This window comes from Marmota flaviventris, chromosome 13 (assembly GCF_047511675.1).
Source record: "Marmota flaviventris isolate mMarFla1 chromosome 13, mMarFla1.hap1, whole genome shotgun sequence".
Taxonomy (NCBI): domain Eukaryota; kingdom Metazoa; phylum Chordata; class Mammalia; order Rodentia; family Sciuridae; genus Marmota; species Marmota flaviventris.
Window position 1 is genome coordinate 66,829,799 of NC_092510.1, and position 22,582 is coordinate 66,852,380.

The 22,582-nt window shown below is 40.1% G+C and overlaps 1 protein-coding gene across 1 annotated transcript in view; it reads right to left on the reverse strand.

Moving 5' to 3' along the window:
* Positions 1–1,806: 1,806 nt before the first annotated feature.
* Positions 1,807–22,582, reverse strand: part of Dcaf12 (DDB1 and CUL4 associated factor 12) — a 31,216-nt gene continuing 10,440 nt past the window's right edge. The window contains exons 3-9 of the mRNA XM_027930817.2: positions 14,006–14,212; positions 13,036–13,096; positions 9,403–9,596; positions 7,618–7,683; positions 6,322–6,484; positions 2,532–2,710; positions 1,807–2,006 (exon numbers count right to left, since the gene is read on the reverse strand). Coding sequence (XP_027786618.1) covers positions 1,848–2,006; positions 2,532–2,710; positions 6,322–6,484; positions 7,618–7,683; positions 9,403–9,596; positions 13,036–13,096; positions 14,006–14,212 — 1,029 coding nt within the window. The 3' untranslated portion in view covers positions 1,807–1,847. The remainder of the gene's footprint in view (positions 2,007–2,531; positions 2,711–6,321; positions 6,485–7,617; positions 7,684–9,402; positions 9,597–13,035; positions 13,097–14,005; positions 14,213–22,582) is intronic.

A 22,582-nucleotide genomic window follows, 5' to 3' on the forward strand; every position in this document is an offset into this window, starting at 1 on the left:
GAAAATCTCAAACAATCAAACGTATTACCCATCACAGAAGAGGGTCTGGCAACAGTACAAAACATCCTACTTAAGATTTTTTTTCTTAAATATACAAGTCAGTTTAAAATGATAGAAGTTCTGTGAGAACTAAGAAATCTACAGCCTGTAGTTTAATAGAAAAAAAAATTAAGACAAAAGATTTATAGCATCCAGCATTTTGCTTAATTCCCTGTAATATAGCACCTATTTCTCTAGGTTAGAAGATGAGAATTATAGAACCCGTGGTGTACGCTGCATACCACCAAGTCAAGGTAGACTTTGTTTCTTTTCGCAGCACCCCCACCATTATGAGGAGGTACTCGTTCCAATCTCCCCACTTATACCCAGAGAAGAAGGGGATAAGAAATTGGGGTGCAGGAATAAATGTGACTTTTCCTTTCCCCAGGATGGGATTTTTGACAGAGAAGTATTGTATGTGCCAGAGAAAGAATCTGTGGGTGAGAACAGCGGTTACTTTCGACATGATGCGCAAAAAGCAGGAACAACTGGACATCACAGTCAGTTGCCTGCAAGTTTAAAAACCTCAGACTAAACAGACAGTTCAAGGGAGGAACAGATAAATTACTAATCACATCGATGCTGTTACATGCACAATGATGCTGGCTACAGGCCATCCCATCACCATCCCAGGGCTGAGCCAACTGAGCAAAAAACGTGGCTTTAATCCTAAATTCCACTGCATTGACAAAACAAATATTCCACACATGAAGCACTCATTACACACAGATAAACCTACTGCTGACCCTTACCCTCCTGGACTGAACCTAATTTAGAAAACAGCAGGAAAATCCACTGGGGAGATTGGAAGAACGACAAAGGAGAAGTTTCTTTCAAAGCCAAAGGGACTATGTATGGGAACCTTAGCAGACTTGTGAGCCCCAGCCCTAGGCTCCTAAAATACCAGATGAGGTTTTGTTTGAGAATAAGGAAAGGGAGGTTGGGATGCAGTTCCCTTTACCAAGTCCTATGATGTTTTAGGAAAGTTGCCACTAGCTAAATAGATGGGAGGTTGGGAAGTGGCAGTGACACATGCACCAGTATTCTCACTTGGGGTACATGAAGGTGAAAAGAAAGGTAAGGCTGGATTACTTTGGAGTCCTGGCATAGAAGGCCCCAAGCTATCTGAAATCTCAACTCAAAAGATGTTCCCTGTGGTAATTTTCTTTGTGTTTTTACTTCCTACAATCATGTTGTTAGACTTTAAAATTTAAACAAGCTACAGACCAGTTCCAAAGCTGGACTCTGTGAATAAAGTTTTTTTTTTTTTTTTTATAAATATTTTAATTAAAAGTAATCCTCACTTCAGGTAATTTCAGTGACACACACTACCTACAGGCACACAAGTTCACATGCATTCACACATACATACGGCTCCCAAACTTTCACAGAAAGTCTGACAGCTACCACATAAACATAAAGGAGCCCTACCTCTGAAAAGTGAAGGGTGAGAATGACTACGTCATTTCAGCCTAAAGAAGCCAGAGAGGGAAAAAGTGTGTGCCACTTTAAGAAAAAATACAAATAGGGATTTGCAACAATGTTTGGTTGAGAAGCTAGAGAAAGAGAAAAAAAGATAGTAAAATTCTGATTACCAAAAAACAAAGAAAATAAAAAACAAAACAAAAACACCTTTTGATTTCTATACAGAGCTTCTTCCTATTAAGTGCCTAAACCATGGGCAAACTGGTATTCCCATGAAAATAGGAGAGCTTCACACAATTGGGGGAGGAAAAAAATCAAAAGAAGAAACAAGGAAACTGAAAGTGGAAGTTAGTGTAAATCTGCATTTTGGGAGAGAGTTGTCATTAACTCCAGAGCCCAGCATAGTTCCCATGGAGCCCTGAAGGGAGGGGACCTCCTGCCACAAAGAGTTTCGTTCCGGACGAGTCGTAGCAGTGGGTGTAAACAGCATTGGGGAAGAAATCAATGTCCGAAAAGTAATTCCTCCAGGTTTCATCATGATTCTACAGGAAAACAAAGAGACTGTTAGCACATTTAAGTCAGAAGGCAGAAAAGGGAGGAGGACAGGAATGCTTTCTGGTCTCTGTAAGAGGAAGGTGGTCCTATACCTTAGCCTTATGTCAGGAAACATGTTTTCATAGCAATTGGACCCATATTTCCAACTAAACATTAGAGAAGAATTGAGTAGGATGAAGAATTGATATACAAAGCTCAGGTCTTTTCAAGAGGACAGTTGAAACCAAATTACATAATTCACTGGTAGTTGCAGCAGAAGGTTCCTTATCCTTCCTGCTCTCTTTTCATTTGTGGGAGAATCCCCAGTCACCCAGTATATTTTACTGGGCCTCTGTTTTCCCAGAGGCAATATACAGAACAAAGCAAACCCAGGAGAAAGTACCTCTCTTCATGCCAAGGATTGCCTCTTACTAGGTAAAAAAGTTTGAGCAGGTCTTGTGTCAGCAGGGGTTGGGGTGAGGGAAGATAATCTATCACTGTCCAACAACCATTTCATGTGGGAGCTTACTTACCAGCCAGCCTTTGCCAGTAGTTAGTTTCAGATTTTCCCCTGCTAGCCTGGGTTTGGACCCATAACAAGCTGAAAGCCTCTCTTCCAGAAATCTCTGAGCTCGGATGTCATAGAACAGCAGGGAGCCCTGCCCTGTGCCCACAGTGATTATGTGTTCATAGAAGCTCACTGATCGGATCCCTGAAAGAGAAAAGTAAATGGCAATGAGAAGAGAGAGTACATGCTTAGCAGTCTGCTAGCCTGAATTTCTTCAATATTGAGTTTTCACTGCATCCCCTAATATTAGAAAATACTACTCTAAGGCAAAAATAGCTCATATTCACTAACAGGAACCCTCTGATCATCCTCTCATAAAGCCAGATTTCTGATGATGCCTAAGATGATTCTGGCCAAAGAACATGTGTCTGGGAACTTCTTTGCCTCCCTGAGTCACTCTGGAGTCATCACTCAAAGCTCTTTTCCACTATGATACCAACCTATACTGCAACTTAAGATAATGTGAATATTTACAAATCATTACATCAAAAAGAATTTTCGGGCTGGGGATGTGGCTCAAGCGGTAGCATGTTCGCCTGGCATGCGTAGGGCGCTGGGTTCTATCCTCAACACCACATAAAAATAAAAAATAAAGATATCGTGTCCATCTAAAAAAAACTATAAAAAATAAATATTTTTTAAAAAATAAGAATTTTCTTGTACTTGACCTAAAACCATTAGCATGGCACTGCAAGACAACCTTATCTGGTACTAAGTGTGTTATGAGGGGTGGCACAGAGTTCAGCACCACAAAGAGTACCGTCTTTCACTCACAGTGTGCATTTCTGACATGTTACCTACTCCCTCTGGGTACTAGGGAAAATATATCTACTGTATCTGTGGATCAAATATCAAATAAATTCATGGGATATGAAGATATTTCTTGGGCCGGGTGCGGTGGTGGCACGTGCCTATAATCCGTGCAGCGTGGGAGGCAATGGCAGGAGGATCTTGAGTTCAAGGCCAGCCTCAGAAATTCAGCGAGTAGCTAAGCAACTCAGTGAGACCCTGTTTCTAATAAAATATAAAATAGGGCTGGGGATATGGCTCAGTGGTCAAGTGCCCTTGAGTTCAATCTCTGGTGTACACATACACACGCACACACAAAGATATCTCTTGGCCGGGTAGATTGTAGCTCAGTGGTAGAATACTTGCCTAGCATGTGTGAGGCACTGGGTTTAATTCTCAGCCCCACATAAAAAAATAAAGATATTGTGTCTATCCACAGCTAAAAATACTAGAAAGAAATATATCTCTTGGTATATATGAAGAACTCAATATTTGTGGAATCAGTATTCCCTTAATCTCTTAAAAATTTTCACTGCAGTTGGTCATGGTGGCGCATGTTGTAATCCCAGTGGCTCGGGAGTTGGAGGCAGGAGGATAACGAATTCGAAGCCAGCCTCAGCAATGGTGAGGTACTAAGCAACTCAGTGAGACCCTGTCTCTAAATAAATAAAATACAAAAAAGGGCTGGGAATGTGGCTCAGTGGTCGAGTGCCCCGGAGTTCAGTCCCTGGTACCAAAAAAATAAAATAAATAAAATAAATCACTGCATACATTATTTCAGCTAAGCCTATTTACTCCTTCCCTCCTACTCCCATTATTGTTGTTTTCTGACTTCTACTAGTGAACATCTTACCTATATTAAAAACAAACTGCAAACAAAAGCAACTTTGGAAATATTTGGAGGAATAAATGCTACTTGAAGGAAACAAGTTAAAACTGTAATCCATACTGTGCCTTTTAGGTTTTCAGAATTAAGTAGCCAGTTTTTTTCTTTTTAAAAATTTTTTTTTAGTTGTCAATGGACCTTTATTTTATTTATTTATTTTTAATTTTTTTTTTAAGAGAGAGTGACAGAGAGAGAGAGAGAGAATTTTTTTTAATATTTAAGTTCTCGGCGGACACAACATCTTTGTTTGTATGTGGTGCTGAGGATCGAACCCGGGCCGCACGCATGCCAGGCGAGCGCGCTACCGCTTGAGCCACATCCCCAGCCCTATTTTATTTATTTAAATGCGGTGCTGAGAATCTTTGGCCCAATTAACCTTTTTTTTTTTTTTTTTTTTTGCAAAAGAAACCCCTTTTGCAAATAAGTGAGATAAAGAAGAAAATACTATATTACTTTGTTTCTGATCCCTGGCTCTTCCCACATCAGGCTGTGTGATGCTGGGCATTACTTTTTTTTTTTTTTTTTTTTTGCAGTGCTGGGGCTAAACCCAGGGTCTAGCACATGCAAGGCAAATGCTCTGACACTGAGCGATACCCCAGTCCCCTCCCACCTTCTTTGGTGTGTGTCTATGGTACTAGGGATTGTACCCAGAGGTGCCTAAGCACTCTGTACATCCCCACCCCTTTTTTAGACAGGGTCTCACTAAATTGCTAAGGCTCACCTCAAACTTGTGATTCTCATGCCTCAGTCTCCCGAGTCTCTGGGATTTCAGAGACCACATCTGTTTTGTTTTTTATTTTTTAAATTTTTGTACCAAGGATTGAATCCAGGGGTGGTGCTTAACCACTGAGCCACATCCCCAACTCTTTTTTGTATTTTATTTAGAGATAGGGTCTTGCTGAGTTGCTTAGGGCCTCGCTAATTTGCTGCGATGGATGTGAACTCACAATTCTCCTACCTCAGCACCCTGAGCCACTGGGATTATAGGCATGTGCCACCATGTCAGGCACCACACCTGGTTTGGGCAAGTTATTTAGCCACTCTGATCTCAGTCTTATCTAAACAATGCTATTAACACTTAAAAGTTTTAAACACTCTTCTTTTATCTGCTTTCCATGAGGTACTTGGTAGGATGAAATATGCCAGAAAAAGATATTCTGAAACAATGCATAGTATAAACCTAAGTCTTTTCCTCCAATATAGAACACAGGTGCTCTTAGAATATGCTAAAAAATATTGGAGGCTATATACTCTACTGTCATGTACATCTAAAAAGAACAAAGATTGGAGGCTGAAGATAAACTCACCTACTGGTTAGAATTCAAAATTTTCTTTAGTTTCATTAAGGTGGAATTGTCACATAACATACAATAATATGTACAAGTGCATATATTTGAAGTATACAATTTGAGAGTCTAATAATATTGTATTATCCATAACACTATTATCACATTCAAAACAATGGATATATTTATTTATGCCCTTTGAAAACTTCTCCTTACCCCACCATGCCATTCCTTATTTTAAACTGGTGGTGCATGCCCATAGTCCTAGTGGCTCAGGAAGCTAAGGTAGGAGAATCACAAGTTCAAAGCAGAGCTCAGCTACTCAGTGAAGCCTTGTCTCTAAATAAAAAAATAAAATGGGCAGGGGATGTGGCTCAATGGTTAAGCACCTCAGGGTTCAAGACTCAGCACAACAAACCAACCAACCAACCTGAAAATGGCCAGGTGTGTGAAGCACACCAGTAATCCCAGCGACTAAAAAGGCTGAGACAGGAGGACTTCAAGTTTTGAGACCAGCCTTAGCAACTTAGCAGAGACCTTAATTAAAAATAAAAAAGGGATGGAGATGTAGCTTACTGGTTGAGTGCATCTCGTGGGCTGGTTTAGAATGTGGGGATTGGACCGGCAAAACTGCTAAAATCCTGACTGGTGGTTTCTATCAAAGGGTTTAGTGGCCTCACATTTGTTTGTGGTGTTTGAAACTACTGTGATATGCAGGCATTTAAGTTCCTCTTTTTTTTTTTTTTTCACCAATACTTCCATGTTTTGAGCCCAAAGGGCACACCAGGTCTTACCACTGCCTCGCTCCCTGGAGCAGACAGACTTGACGTTATATGATGGTTGTCGTGGATCCAAAAAGGAGACATGAGCTTGAGAGCCCACTGCATACACTGACCACTCACTACCATAGGCCAGACACACATTCTCACGGCAATATGGCAGTTTGGTAGAGAGGAGCTGAAAAGAGAGAGGAGAGGTGCCACCACGGCACCATCAGAGATCATAAGGTGTTGTTCTTCCATTCCCACCTAAGTGGGCTTCCCTCATATGCTAGCCACATAGTCAGAGATTAAGGCAAACCCTGATTAAGGAAATAATACTTTGGTTTGGGAAAACAGTTAACCTGGAATTAAAATATCAGAAGTGGCAGGAAAGGCCAGGATGCATAGGTTGTTTCCAGAAATAATACCACGGCACTAAAATAAAGGTACCACCTTGTTCTGTCTCCAGAAAGAGCTACCACCCTTCCCACTGCTCTTTGAGAAAGGGGCTGACTTCTGGCTCTTCAATTGAATGGGAATTGTACTCTACAGAAAGCACACCCTCAGGACTGGCTTAATCCCAGATAGCCCAAATTGGCCTTAACCCTGGATCCTTATACTAGCAATTCTCAATGGGTGCCTACTGCATGTTAGACACGGTGCAGAACAGAGATCAAAGGAATCAATAATTCCCAGAGTTCTGCTTCCTCTTGAGAAAGAGCCTATTATAGAAATAATAAGCAGCAAATGCCTCTGACTCTTGACAAGGGCAAATAATCTACATTTTGGTTTAAAGTAATGATCAAGTTGCTTGCAAAAACTGCAAATTAAGTCCATTTTCGCTTTATCTTACATGATTACTTCAGAGATGATTTATCTTAATTTAATCTTCAATTGCCAATGGTTCCTAACATTTAGATTTTTCTGCCTTTATTACATGCCAAGTAGTCTATAAACAACTGTTTAACTGCATTGTGAACTGGAGAACTGGTGGTAAAAGAGCCTCTCAGGAAACCCCTGTAATCTCAAAAGAATCACCCCACACCTCCATCTTTTTTTTTACTTCAAGAGGCATGCCAGATGCTGACATGCATGTACTACGCAATAACATGCCCAGCGCATCAGAGAAAGAGTGCTTTAGACAAGAATGAAAAGGCTCAGGGAGAATTATAATTATTATTTATTATTTTGTGTGCTGGGGGTCAAACCTAGGGCCTTGGGCATATTAGGCAAGTACTCTACCACTGAGCTATATCCTCAGGTCCAAAAACTCGAGTATTTTAATCATAAGGTGAATTATTAGGTAAAACTAAGTTATGTTCATCACACCTTAGACAATGTATTTTCAGCTTTCCAGAGATGAAAGTAGCCATCCAGGGATACTGCTCCCAATTCCTACAACAGCAACGAAAAACAGATTACGGTCCAATCTGTAGCAACAAAAGTATGATAGGCATGCAGGGAAAGACCCCCAAAGTCAGGGTTCTCTTGTTCTCTATCTTGATGATGCCAACAAGTGCCAATAATTAATTATCAGCTCATCACTTCACCCTATGAACTGCAACTAGACAACATGATAAACTGCAAGAAGCAAGTCCAGGTCCTGGCAATAACATAGACACCTATGGTTCAAAGAGTCCTTCCTAATAAACATATGCCTAAAACATGATTGAAGATTTGGGCCAAAACTTTACAAATTTAAGAATGTTTTGCTAAAAGCAATTGGTACTGTTAATTAGCAGTTATTTTTTTGTTTTCCCCTGGATTGATAGCCTCGTTACTTCCAAACCTTTCTGTCTGAATAGCAAAAGGTACTACTGGAAAAAATACATATAAAAAGTAGAGATTTTTAAAAACAGTTTTATTTTTGCTTTAAAAATTAATGTATATTTCACCTTTTGGCTTTGGAGGACTTCAAGTTACCACGAACTTAAAAAAAAATTGGATTTACTCCAACTTGAACACTAATATTTCTTTTGTCCACAAATCTCAGGAATGTCTTAGGCAGAAAACTGGTTTTACCCTGTTAATCCAAAAGAGTATGCTTTAGGATTTATTAAATAATAATATTCTTTTTTGAGGGGTGGGAACTGGGGACTAAATGCAGGGGTGCTTGGCCCCTGAGCCACTTCCCCAGCCCTATTTTGTATTTTATTTAGAGACAGGGTCTCACTCAGTTGCTTAGTGCCTCACCATTGCTGAGGCTGGCTTTGAACTCACAATCCTCCTGTCTCAGCCTCCCAAGCCGCTGGGATTACAGGCATGCCCGGCTATTAAATATTATTATTCTTGAAATCCTAACTTATCTATAGAATGAGTGGCCTCAAAGAGTTTGCTGAAGTGTACATGTGTTTCAAAAGTAAAATTAAAGGCCAGGTTCAGATTTTGTAGAAGTCTTTCTCCTTTTCTGGTTCTGGGTCTATATTCTTATGTGCGTATGTGTTGTTTATTTTTATTAATTTTTTTAATGGTACTTGGGATTGAACCCATGTATATTTTACCACTTAACTATATCTCCAGCCTTTTCTAAAATTTTTGAGACAGGTTCTTGCTAAGTTGCCAGGCTTGTCTCAAACTTGTAATCTCCCTGCCTCAACCCTTCAGTAGCTGGGATTTCAAGCACATGCCACCACATATGGCTTTTGGGTGTACATTCTTACACTCTCCTTAAAACCTCAGTGCCAGGGGATCTGACATAATGACTAGGTAAGACCTGGTGGCAGCATGAAGGGAAATAAAGAAGTAAAAAATGAGAAGGAATTAAGTAATGGAGAAAAAAATTTATTGCTCTTAGAGGCGAGTATGAAAACCACAGCCAAAATAGAGTACCTATAAAAGGATGTGCAAATGAGGGACAGTCAAATCAGAGTGGCCCCAGGGAAAAACTTTGAGGCTCACCCACATGTATGGGCCACCCAGAAAAATAACATAGAGGTCAATCCAAGGGCAGATTTTCACAATCTCAGTTAAAATTTCTCACTAGCATCCCTCAGCATTTAAGAGGTGCTCTGTAGGTTCAAAACCAAGTTACAAAGCAAGCAGTGACATGGAGAGAGGAAAGTGGAATGCACCTTTAAGATGTGAGTCAAAAGGAAGTGTTTGGTGATTTCATACCTTGTTCTTGTTGTTGAAGGCCAAAGCCCGGACCTTGCAGTTGTCAGGGTTTGTGTCTTCCTTGGGGATGTCCTTTAAGGCTTTGTGAGTGATGTGAGCATACACGGGGACCCTTGACATATTGTGCCTTGCATCACTTTTGGTCAACACATCATCTGTCACCTCCCAGAGTCCCATAGAACCATCACGTGAGCCTGTATGAAAGAGACCACAGATGTCAGATATATTCAACTCTCCATGTGACAATTCCACAGAAGCCAAGATGGGCTTTTTGAAGTTCACAGCATCATCCTCATATTACAACTGATCTAGAGTACCAGGCGGCCCATTTCAACAGCAAAACTAGACATTTCTTGCCTTTTGTTTCTTTTCTTTTTCTTTTTTTTCAGTGTTAGGGATTGAATCCAATGGTGTTATACATACTAGGCAAGTACTCTACCACTGAGCTACATTCACAGCCAGCAGTACACATTTTAATAAGCTATATTAAGAGGACAATCAACTAAGGCCTAGGAAGTAAAATATGACCTTTCAGCTTAACATGATTAGTGGAGTCAGATGGACTGAACCCAGAAGCACTCACCACTGAGCTACATACCCAGTTCTTTTTATTTTTAATTTTGAGGCAGCATCTCACTAAATTGCTTAGGACCTTGCTAAGCTTCTGAGGCTGGCCTCAAACTTATGATCCTCCTGCCTCAGCCTCCTTAGTTGCTGAGTGGGGATTTTTAAAAACAGAATTTTAAACAGTTTGATAAAACCCAGTAATTTTCCAAGCTAAATACTTAGGAAACTGGAATATATCTGCAGCCAACTTCTAGTGGCCACTAGGATTTGGAAACCTCCACTTTAGATCAGCAATGATTAACTTTAAGTCTTGGATTCCTTTGAGAGATTAGGAATGGGGCTGGGGATGTGGCTCAAGCGGTAGCTCGCTTGCCTGGCATACGTGCGGCCCAGGTTCGATCCTCAGCACCACATACAAACAAAGATGTTGTGTCCGCCGAAAACTAAAAAATAAATATTAAAATTCTCTTTCTCTTTTAAAAAAAACATAAAAAATAAAAAAAGAGAGATTAGGAATGTTACAGATCTCTTTCTTTAGATCCAATTTCAGGGAGGTCCACGGTCCTGTCCCATAAGGGAGCACTGTCCCCTTACTAAGAATATCTTTTCTATGGCTGGAGATGTAGATTAGTGGTAGAAAACTTGCCTAGCACATGTGAGCTCTAGGTTCAATCCCCAGTACCATGGGGAAAAAAAAAAAGAGTCTGTTTTAGTTGGGTGTGATGGTGTACACCTGTAATCCTGTAAGTCTGAGGCAAGAAGATTACAGTTCAAGGCATTCCTGAGCAACATAGCCAAATCCTGTCTCAAAAATAAAATTTAATAAAAAAAGATTAAGGATTAGCAACGTGCAAGGCCCAGGGTTCAATCCTCAGTACCACACAGTACCACACACACAAACAAAAAGAAACTGCCTAGCATGTGCAAGGCCCAGGGTTCAATCCCAGCAACATAAAAAAAGAAGGAAAAAACAATAAAAATATTGAAAAACTTTTATAATGACCATTTCTATACCATATTCTATCCTTAACATCCTTTCTATTGGGGATTGAACCCAAGGTCCTCTACCACTGAGTATGTCATCTTCAGCTCTTTTTACTTGGAGAAAGGGTCTGCCAGTTGCAAAGGCTGACCTTGAACTTACTATTTTCCTGCCTCAGTCTCCCAAGTTGCTGGGCTTGCAGGAGTGAGTGTGCCACTGTACCTGGCTGGAGCTAATGTTTTAAACTCCTCTATAATGTTCAGGAAATGTAGATGTGGGAGCTCTCAACTTGAGAACATAAGACAATGAGAGAGTATCTGAAAGAAGAGACAGAAGGTTCCTCAAACAAAACTAAGTCCTCAATAACCAAATTTAGTGCAAGCACCTAGCAAAAACATGGTTTCCCATAAAGGAGACATGACTCAGTTTCTGCCTTAAAGGAGCTCTCTCATTCCTTGACAAGGAATCTAAAATCTTCTCAACCCCTTTCTGGGTAACTCTGATCTTTGATTATGTTTATTAGATTTACATTCCCTTCTAGATGCTTTCTATTGCCTTACTAAGAACCCAAAGAAGGAATATTTGTGTTCCCTTTATCTTTGTAAATAGCCAGTTCTAAGCATAGGCTTTAAAATAAGACAGACCTGGCCAGGTGTGGTGATGCATGCCTCTAATCCCAAAAGCCTGAGTGGCTGAGGCAGAAGTTCAAAGCCTGTCTCAGCAACTTAGCAAGGCCATAAGCACTCAGTGGGACCCTATCTCTAAACAAAAAAGGGCCAGAGATCCCTGGGTTCAATCCCTGGCACCAAAATAAATAAATAAAACCAGACTTAAACCTGGGCGCAGTGGTGCACACTTATAACACCAGCTACTCAGGAGACTTAGGCAGGACAGTTTCAAGGCAAGCCTCAGTAACTTAGCAAAATAAGAAATTAAAGCTAAACAAGAACTGGGGACCTGGGGATGTAGCTCAGTGGTAGAGTGCCCCTGGATTCAATTCCCAGACTGCAAACAATAACAACAACAAACCACAGACTTGAATTCAAATCATGCTCCACCCTTAGTATTTGTGTGGCCAATGATGTATCAGAAAGGATTTGTGATTCTCTAGGTTAATTTCTCTAGGCTCATTTCTCTCTTTTTTCTTTGCAGTACTAGAGATTGAATCCAGGTGCACTCTACCATTGGGCTATATTTCCAGCCCCTTTTTATTTTGAGACAGGGTTTCACTAACTAAGCTGCCCAGGCTGGCTTCCCACTTGGGATCCCCATGCCTCTGCTTCCTGAGTGGCTGGGATCAAAGGGGATTGCCACCAGACTGTGCATTTTTTTTTTTTTTTTTTTTTTGTTGTTGTTGTTTTGGTAAATCTGGTTTTGTTCCAACCACTGAAAAAGAAATTGCTCCAAACCATAAACCTGTACAGAAAATAAAGGTGGGGGCGGGGTGTTGGGGATATAGCTCAGTGGTATAGTACTTGCCTAGCATATGCAAGGCCCTGGGTTCAATCCCAAAACAGCAATGAAAAAAGTAATAATAATAATAGCCTGTTGTACTCTGGAGACCACATCAACATTTCCAAAACACTTGCATAAACTTTATCTCAATAAGGCCCCATAAAAATATTATGGCTAAGATGTTACCCTACAGAGGCTGGGGTTGTGGCTCAGCGGTAGAACGCCAGCCTAGCACGTGCAAGGTGCTGGGTTCGATCCTCAGCAACACATAAAAATAAATAAAAAGCCATTATTAGAAATATGATGTCCTAGAGGCTAACCTCAGCAATTTAGTGAGGCCCCATCTCAGAGCACTTGATAATGGTGTTTGTTTACCAGGTTATTCATATTTCACAACTAACACTTTTCAACCTCTAGCCCTCTCTGGCCACACCAAAAGCTCCTTAAAAAAGGGTAAATTTGGGGCTGGGGATGTGGCTCAAGCAGTAGCGCGCTCACCTGGCATGCACAGGGTGCTGGGTTCGATCCTCAGCACCACATAAAAAAATAAAATAAAGATGTTGTGTCCACTGAAAACTAAAAAATAAATATTTAAAAAATTAAAAAAAAAAAAAAAAGGGTAAATTTACCAGACACTGCCATAGTATCACTGATCCATGCAATGGAAAAGATCCAGTCTTTGTGTCCATCCTTGGAAAGGAGAGAGTGATAGGTACAGGGAGAAAAACAAAGAAATTAGTGTATAAAGTATTATAATAAACTCTCCTGAAAAGCATACAGATCTGACTACAAATAGTTCTTGTGGTTTCTAATGAACTCAACCCAGTGGGCATGATCCCACAATCTTTCTTGAATATCAAAGCTGGGACAAAACTGGCACTACTGTGGGTAAAAACACATCCAAATGATGCACAACTCTAGCCTTCTACCTGGATATATTATCTGGGACTCCTCTTCTGTCTGAATGTACATGGCTTACACTTTATTTTCTTTAAGTCTCCCTGCTCAAATGTCATCTTCTCAATGAGGCTTTCTCTATCCTCTTAAAGAGCATTTTCTCCCTCACTCAATCCCTTTAGCCTGCTATTATTCTTCTCCATGGTACACATCACACTGTGACATATTACTGGTAAACACTTATTGGCTTATATGACTTACATACTAGTTAATATGTCACCCTTCACCAGAATGCAGGCTTTAAGAGGGCAAGGGCTTTTTCTGTTTCATCCATTCTACTGTGTCCTCCAGGGTCTAAAACAATGCCTGGCCAATAAAAAGACTTATTAATAGTTGCTGAATGAATGATTTAATATTCTTCTCTCTGACTCTGGGCAATGGGAAAATATGTGGGATTGAAAGAGAAATCCACTGCTATTTATTTGGTCCCCGAGTGTATTTCTTATTCTTTTATCAAATATACATCCTCTGTCAACATACTGATACACCCTATGGGAGTCCAGTCCCTAATCCACTATCATCACCCCACACTCATCCCCATTTCCCTAGAGTAAGCAGAAGTCTAGAGGACAAAGGTCCATGTAATCTACCAGGCCAATTAAAAGAAAAAGTTATCTCACTACACCTATTATGAAAACTTACATCTCCCACACACACAGGATCTAGTGTAGGCAGTCGATAGATGGCAAGACTGTTGGGGTTGTCTCCTCCAGTGGCTAACAGTGTTCTAGAGGGATTCAGCTCAATCGCATGGATACCACAGCCCTGCTGGGTCACACCTCCAGGCTCTCGGTCTTTCAAAATAGGGATCTTGGTGATTTGGCTTGTCTGGACATCAACTACAAATAGCTATAAAACAAAAGCAATACATAAGCTGAACATATTTAATGTGGTTAATGCTGGGTATAAACATCCATTTGTTCAGTTATGCATGAAACATTTTTTGTTGTTGTTATTACAAGGATTGAACTTAGGGCCTCACACAGGCTAGCTAAGTGTTCTAACACTGAGCTACACCACCTTCCTCCAAACATTTAATTAAAGTTTACTACAAACTACATCCTGGGAATTATTTATTTTTGTAGTACTACTGGGGACTGAGTCACACCCCTAGCCCTTGTTTGTTTATTTTTTGGTAAGGGAAGGGTACTGAGGATGGAATCCAGGGGGGATTTAGCACTGAGCTACATCTCTAGCCACCCCGCCCCCCGCCTTTTTTAAAACTTGAGACTGAGTCTCAGTAAGTTTCTTAAGGTGGGCACTGCAGATTGAAAGAGCTGAGGCTAGACTTGAACTTGCGTTCTCCTTCTGCCTCAGTCTCCTGAGTTGCTGGGAATACAGGCATGAGTCACTATGCTTAGTTGATCCTGGAAATTATTAAAGGTATGGACAGACAAATCAAAAATGAAAACAAGCTGGGCGTGGAAGCACATGCCTGTAATCTCAGCAGCTCAGGAGGCTGAGGCAGCAGGATCATGAGTTCAAAGCCAGCCTCAGCAAAAAGCAGGATGCTAAACAACTCAGTGAGACCCCATCTCTAAATAAAATACAAAATAGGGCTAGGGATGTGGCTCGGTGATCAAGTGCCCGAGTTCAAATCCCTGGTACCAAAAAAAGGAAAAACATAATGTTAGAGATAAGTAAAACACTACTGGAACACAGATATTAGGAATTAGTAAATTTTGTCCAGAATATGTGCAACGTTTCCAACAGACCTTGCATCAGGTTATGGACATAAAAAGTCAGACCAATGTAAAGTTTTCTGGCCAGCTGTGATGGCGCACACCTGTAATCCCAACAGCTCCAGAAGCTGAGACAGGAGGATCATAAGTTCAAACCAGCCTTAGCAACTTAGCGAGGCCCTAAAGCAACTTACCGAGACCATGTTTCAAAATAAAAAATAAAAAGGGCTTGGGATGTGGCTCGGGGGTTAAATACTCCTGGGTTCAATCTCTGGCACCAAAAAAAGTTTTCTATCAGCATAAACATATTTTATATCTAATCCTCACACGCACAGAAACTTATAAACAAAACATAATTCCCAGAGCATCTCACAGCCACTATTAAACCTATCAATCACTTTTACTCGGCTTCTGGTAACTCCAGATATATCTACTACACACACTATTCTGTTCTCTACCTTCTTGACTTTGCCCATGGTGTTGCCTCTGCCTAAAAAGTTCTCCCCTTCCTTTCTTCCTTCCTTCCTTCCTTTTTAAGAGAGAGACAGAGAGAGAGAAAGAGAATTTTAATATTTATTTATTTTTATTTTTTTTAGTTTTTGGCAGACACAACATCTTTATTTGTATGTGGTGCTGAGGATCGAACCCAGGCGGCACACATGCCAGGCAAGAGCGCTACCGCTTGAGCACATCCCCAGCCCCTCTCCTCTACCTTTCTACCAACCTAAATCCTTTTTACATTTCAAGATTCAACTCAGAGAATGTTTTACCGAAAAGAACAGTCTTAGAAGAAACCAATCGAGTCTATTATTAAACTCTTCATTTGATTCAATCCTTCATTCACTCACTCATTTGCTAGTACTGTTCCAGGTGCTAATGTAATTACCTCAGCAAGTTGAGGGCTAGCTCAAGGGTAGAGCAACTGCCTAGCACATGAGACCCTGGATTAGATCCCCAGAACTGGGTGGGGGGAAAGAAAGAATATAACCATGAATGAGAGACACAATCTATGCTTTCATATACTGCACAGTTTAAGAAGATGAATTAAGGGGCTGGGAATGTGGCTCAAGCGGTAGCGCGCTCGCCTGGCGTGCATGCGGCCCGGGTTCGATCCTCAGCACCACATACAAACAAAGATGTTGTGTCCGCCGATAACTAAAAAATAAATATTAAAAATTCTCTCTTTCTCTCTCTCTCTTTAAAAAAAAAAGAAAGAAATATTTAAACATTAAATATAAATGTATGAATTTAAAAAAAAAAAGAAGATGAATTAAAATTCTATCAGGTTCAGTGGTACATGCCTACAGTTCCAGTTACTCGGGAGAATTAGCACCACACTGACTGAAAATATTTCATTTACTTGTCTGTCTTTTATGAAGCAAATGACTCCCTCCTAATTCCAAGAGCATAGGATATATCTTCTTGGTTCTTGCCCTGCAAAGCTAAGCTACTTAAGCATATATAGTAATAGTCACCTTTTAGGCAATCTGTCCAACTTCTCTGGGAGGCTCCAACATCCCTGTAAGGGTGACACCCTGCAGTTGTTTACATGATGTTAAGTGCTGATTCCCTGATCATAGTGCAGAGGGATCTTCTTGTTCAGGGAGAATCAATTTGAAGGCTAGATAAAACTGGGCCATCAAATTCTCTCAGGGAAGCTGAGGGTGTAGTTTTAGTGGTAGGGAGTTTGCCTAGCATGTGTGAGGCACTGGGTTCAATCCTCAGCACCACACAAAAATAAATAAATAAAGGTTTTATGTCTATCTACAACGAAAAAAAATTTTGAGGAACGTGGAACTGGCTGATGGCACTAGACCAAACTGTTAAGAGTGGCCATTTTTAACCAAAGCCAGTCCTCAGAGAAAAGAAAACATAGGAGAGTAAGTGTGGACACCCCTGGTTCTTACTGGCCTCCTAATTCCTGGTTCTGTTTTGTTCTGAGATCCAGGGCTACTTCTTCTCTTGAGGTTAATGAATTAGTTCTTCCAGTAAATATGAATTTCTTACTTTACTTACTTATTTATTTATTTAGATAGAGGTATCTTGCTATATTGCCCAAGATGATCTTGAAGCCCCGGGCTCAACTGATCCTCTAATCTCATCTCCCAAGTAGCTCATACTACAAACCCACACCACCATATCTGGCACTGGTTCTTCCACTTTTAACTGCCTACTCATGTTTGTGTTGTATCGGATGATGCATTCACAACATTTTAGCTTTTAGACCAAACTGATCATCAAAACAACCTGAGGAATAGTCTTTAAAACAAACAAAAATCCCTGTGAAACAAAACAATTCCTAGACCTTACCCTAGAAAAACTCTTACATTAGAAATCTCTGAGTTTGCAGCCAAATTGTTTTGGTGATGCTTGAGATTGAATCCAGGGCCTTCTCACATGGCAGGCAAGCAGTCTACCACACAGTTACATCCCCAGCCCTCCCAAACTGAATTGCTCAAGACCCTGATTTGATACTCAACACTGCAAAATGAAAACAAATTTGCTTTTTGAAGGATCTCCAGATGAATCTTACGACTTCCCAAGTTTGACAGCTACTGATTTAGACCTTTGGTGCTCAAAAGAACACATGAAGGGCTGGGATTGTAGCTCAGATTGGTAGAGTGCTTGCCTAGCACGTCTGAGGCACTGGGTTCAATTCTCAGCACCACATATATATAAATAATAAAATAAAGGTCCATCAATAACTAAAAAAAAGAAAAAAAGAACACATGAAGCTGGATGTGGTGGTCCTTGATGACTAGAGTCCCAGCTACTCAGTAGGTTGAGGTAGGAGGATCAGGGGTCAAACTGGGCAAAACAGCCCCCTATCTCAAAAAAGAAAAATAAAGAAAAAAGAGTCAGTTGAGAACTTGTTAGAAATTCAGACTCTCAGGCCTGCCCCAGATCTATGTAAATCAGAATCTGTAGCTTAATAGTGTTGCTAGGCACAGTGAAGTTTGAGCACTGACTTAAAAGAGAATCTGCTCTGTAACACAGAAGACAGTGGGTGAGTGTAATAAAACTCAAGTAAAGGGACTGGAGTTGTAACTCAATGGTACAGCACCTGCCTGGCATGTGTGAAGCACTGGGTTCGATCCTCCGCACCACATATATTAAAAAAAGTATTGTGTTCATCTACAACTAAAAAAATATTAACAACAACAACAAAAGACTCAAATGTAAACTGTAACCTACAACCTGGAAAAAATATGAATTTCTCCTGTAGAATCTGAAGGAATGGCTAAAACTTTAGAACTATTTTTGTCCATTTCCTTTACTTTAAGGTGGACTCAATTCTGCTATCCACAATGGGTAAGGAGAAAAGGTTATTTATTCCAAGAAAGTTCTAAGTTCAATCAGTTCAATTCTGAAGTTGGGAGAGATCTAGGTTTGTTTTTGTTTTGGTATGGGGATTAAACCCAGCTTTTAAAATTTATTTTGACATAGAGTCTCAATTGCTGAGGCTGGCACTCCTACATGCCAAGTAATTAGAATTATAGGCATACAGATCTCCTGGCTGAGATCTAGGCTGGAATTTTAGACTGGTTACCAATTAGTTATGTCATCTTGGGCAATCCCTTAACCAACCTTTATGAATCTCATTTTGTATCTGTAAAATTTAGTAACAATATATTGTATGAGACTAGGGGTATAGCTCAGTGGTAGTGCTTCCCTAGGATGTATGAGTTCTGGATTCAATGCCCAACACTACAAAATTAAAATTAAAAAAAAAAAATAAAATTTACAAGTTGCTAAAGAGGCCTTAAAAAATTATAAAGGATTGGGCTGGGATTGTAGCTCAGAGGTAGAGTGCTCGCCTAGCAAGGGCAGGACCCGGGTTGGATCCTCAGCACCACATAAAAATAAAGACATTGTATTGTATCCATCTACACCTAAAAAATAAATATTAAAAAAAAATTATATTGGGCTGGGGATGTGGCTCAAGCAGTAGCACGCTCGCCTGGCATGCGCGGGGCACTGGGTTTGATCCTCAACCCTACATAAAAATAAAAAATATATTGTGTCCACCTAAGTAAAAAAAACTAAAATATTTTTAAAAAATTATAAAGGCTTGGCTAGACATGATGGCACACCTATAATACCAGCAACTTAAAAGTATCTCAAATTTGAGCCTCAGCAACGTAGCTAGATCTTATCTCAAAATAAAAAAATAAAAGGGTTAGGAATGCACTCAGTGGTAGAACAACCCTGGGTTCTATCCCTAGTAACCAGAAAAAAAAAAGAAAGAAAGAAAAAAAAACCCACAAAAAGAAAGAAGAAAAACAGAGAATAGTTGGGTCTTCAGATGGATCAGGAAAATAAGAATTTATCCCCACTCTCGGAATTACAGAGGAATGAGCAAGTATCATGTGAATAGAGCCTTCCTACTTTTTCAAGGAACAGAAATACAGTTGAAATGCCACAGAATCACTTTTTTTTTTTTTAACTTTTATTTATTTATTTTTATGTGGTGCTGAGGATCGAACCCAGGGCCTCACAAGTGCTAGGGAGTGCTCTACTGCTGAGCCACAATCCCAGCCCCAGAATCACTCTTTATTCTGTGACAAGGAGCCAAGGCTTTATGCAGCTACTTTAACATGTTCCAGAATTGGGCTGCTCTACATTAACCTATTGGGAACCCTGCCAGAAATTTGTAGCATGGCAGGTAAGCCTGAGACTCAGACTCCCTGTATTTACATTCTAGGACACAGGTAAAAAACCAACCAAAGACTGTTTGCTCAGGAAGATATAAGGATAGTGAGTACATCTCTGCATGCATGTATAGGTATGGAGACACATGTAAAAGTTATCCTCAAAGCCAAAATAGCTTTAAAAAAAAAAAAAGGGGGGAGGGAGCCAGGTACAGTCATGGACACCTGTAATCCCAGCAATGTGGGGGGCTGTCAAAGGAGGATCCTAAGTTCAAGGCCAACTTCAGCAATTCAGTGAGACCCTTAGCATCTTATAAGACCCTGTCTCAAAATAAATAAAATAAAAGGTCTAGTAATAACGGCTCAGTGGAATAGTGTCCCTGGGCTCAATCTACAGTAAAACAAAACAAAACAAAACAAATGAATGAAAAAAAATTAAGAATGGCAGCCAGGTTTGGTGGTACACACCTGTAATCTCAGTTTTCAGGAGACTTAAGCAGGAAAACTCCACATTTGGGGCTAGTCTGAACAACTTATTGAGATGCTGTCTCAAAAAAATTTAAAAAAAAAATAAATAAATAAATAAAAAAAAAATTAAAAAAAAAAAAAAAAATTTTTTTAAAAAGGTCTCAGATGTAGCTTGGGAGTTGAGTGCTTGCCTAGCAGGAAGCCCTGGGTTCAACCCCCAGTATAGGGAAAAAAGAGAGCCTCACAAAGTTTCTAAAACTCAAGAGTATTTTAGAATGGAGCCTAATGGAGAAAGGAAAGCAAATCCATGCAGCTCACTCAGACATTAAAATAAGTTATATTTCAGTCAGACAATAAAAAGGCAGGTGGCCTTAATGTTAAAAGTTAGGGAAAGAAAAGACAACTAACATCAAAGTAGATGAATCCATGCCCTTTGCAAATGAAGAAAATGAGAAAGAACACAAGGAGAGAGTCAAGACCAAGAAATACAAGAGAAAATGTTCCAATGATATGTATCAAAAATCAAAAATAAGCTGGGTGCGATGGGGCACACCTGTAATCCCAGCAACTTTAGAGGCTGAGGCAGGAGGATCCTGAATTCAAGACCAGCCTCAGCAATTCATCGAGGCCCTTAGCAATTTAGCAAGACCCTGTCCCAAAAAATTAAAAAAGGAGCCGGGCTCGGTGACGCACACCTGTAATCCTAGCAGTATGAGAGGCTGAGGCAGGAGGATTGCAAGTTCAAAGTCACCTTCAGCAAAAGCAAGGCACTAAGCATCTTACTGAGATCCTGTCTCTAAATAGTACAAAAATAAATAAATTAAAAAAAAAAAAAACTTTACTTTGCAGTTCCTAAGGAAATAATGATGCAATGATGGGTAAGAATAGTTTTCTTCCTTCCTTTTTTTTTTTTTTTCCTTACGAGAGGGTATCACTGTATTGCCCAGGTTGGCCTTAAACCCCTGGGCTCGGGGCTGGGGATGTGGCTCAAGCGGTAGCGCTCTCGCCTGGCATGCATTTGGCCCGGGTTCGATCCTCAGCACCACATACAAACAAAGATGTTGTGTCCACCGAAAACTAAAAAAAAAAAAAAAAGTAAATATTAAAATTCTCTCTCTCTTAAAAAAAAAAAAAAACAAACCCCGGGCTCAAGTAATCCTCCTGCCTCAACCTCCAATGAAGCCGGATGTGTAAGTATGCACCACTGTACCCAGCTGGGTAAACAGTCTTAACTACTGTGCAACATTGATGAACTAGTGGTGTACTATAGGAGTTTGGATATGTCACACAACTATTTTACAAACTTTAAGAATGATGGTGTGAGCTGGCACAATGACACACCTGTAATTGCAGAGACTCTGGAGGCTGAGGTCCTAAGTAACTTAGCGAAACCCTGTCTCAAAAGACAAAAAGGGCTGGAAGTGGTAAAGCGCCCCTGGATTCGATCGTTGGTAGCCCCCTGACAAAAGGCATAAAAAGAACATTTTTTAGAAAGCTCCTTATGTTATAGTATTAAGAAAAACAAAAACAAAAAGAACTCTTTAAAACATAATTCCAGATGGCCATGATAGGACACGTCTATATTCCTAGCTATTAGGCAGACTGAGGCAGGAAGACTGCAAGTTTGGGGCCAGCCTGGACAACTGATTTTAATTTGAGCCCATCTCAAAATATGGCCTAAGGACACAGCCTAGTGGTAGAGTGCTTCCCTAGTATGTGCAAGGATCTGGGTTCAATCCTCAGTACCACCAAACAACAACAAAAATAATAATAAAATACAAGAAAGATCACTTAATTCTCTTTAAAAAATTTTCATATGTCAGGTTCCTGGTTTAGTGCTTAACTACATGCATATAGTAAAGCAGAGACAAAATTTTATATCTCATTTCATTTAATATGAAATGCCTTGCACATTAGAGTTGTTATAATTATTTTAATGCCTGCATAAAACCATGGGGACTTGATCTACCATAATTACTATATTGTTCAACAACTATCTTGTTTAAAAAAAAAAAAAAAAAAGTAAGGCTGGGGATGATATGGCTCAAGTAGTAGCGCGCTCGCGTGGCATGCGTGAGGCACTGGGTTTGATCCTCAGCACCACATAAAAGTAAAATAAAGATATTGTGTCCACCTAAAGCTAAAAAATAAATATTAAAAAAAAAAAAAGTCTTCAAACTGGATGTGGACACACATGCCTATAATCCCAGGGATTTTGGAGGCTGTGACAAGAGGACTGCAAATTTGAGGCCAGCCTTAGCAAGACCCTATTTTTTAAATAAATAAATAAAAATAACAAAAAGGTCTAGGGAATGTAGCTCAGTGGTAGATCACTCTTGGTTTCAATCCCTAGTATCCCTGTACCTCCCTCCAAAAGACTCCTTAGTCAGGCAATATGGCACAAGCCTATAATCCCA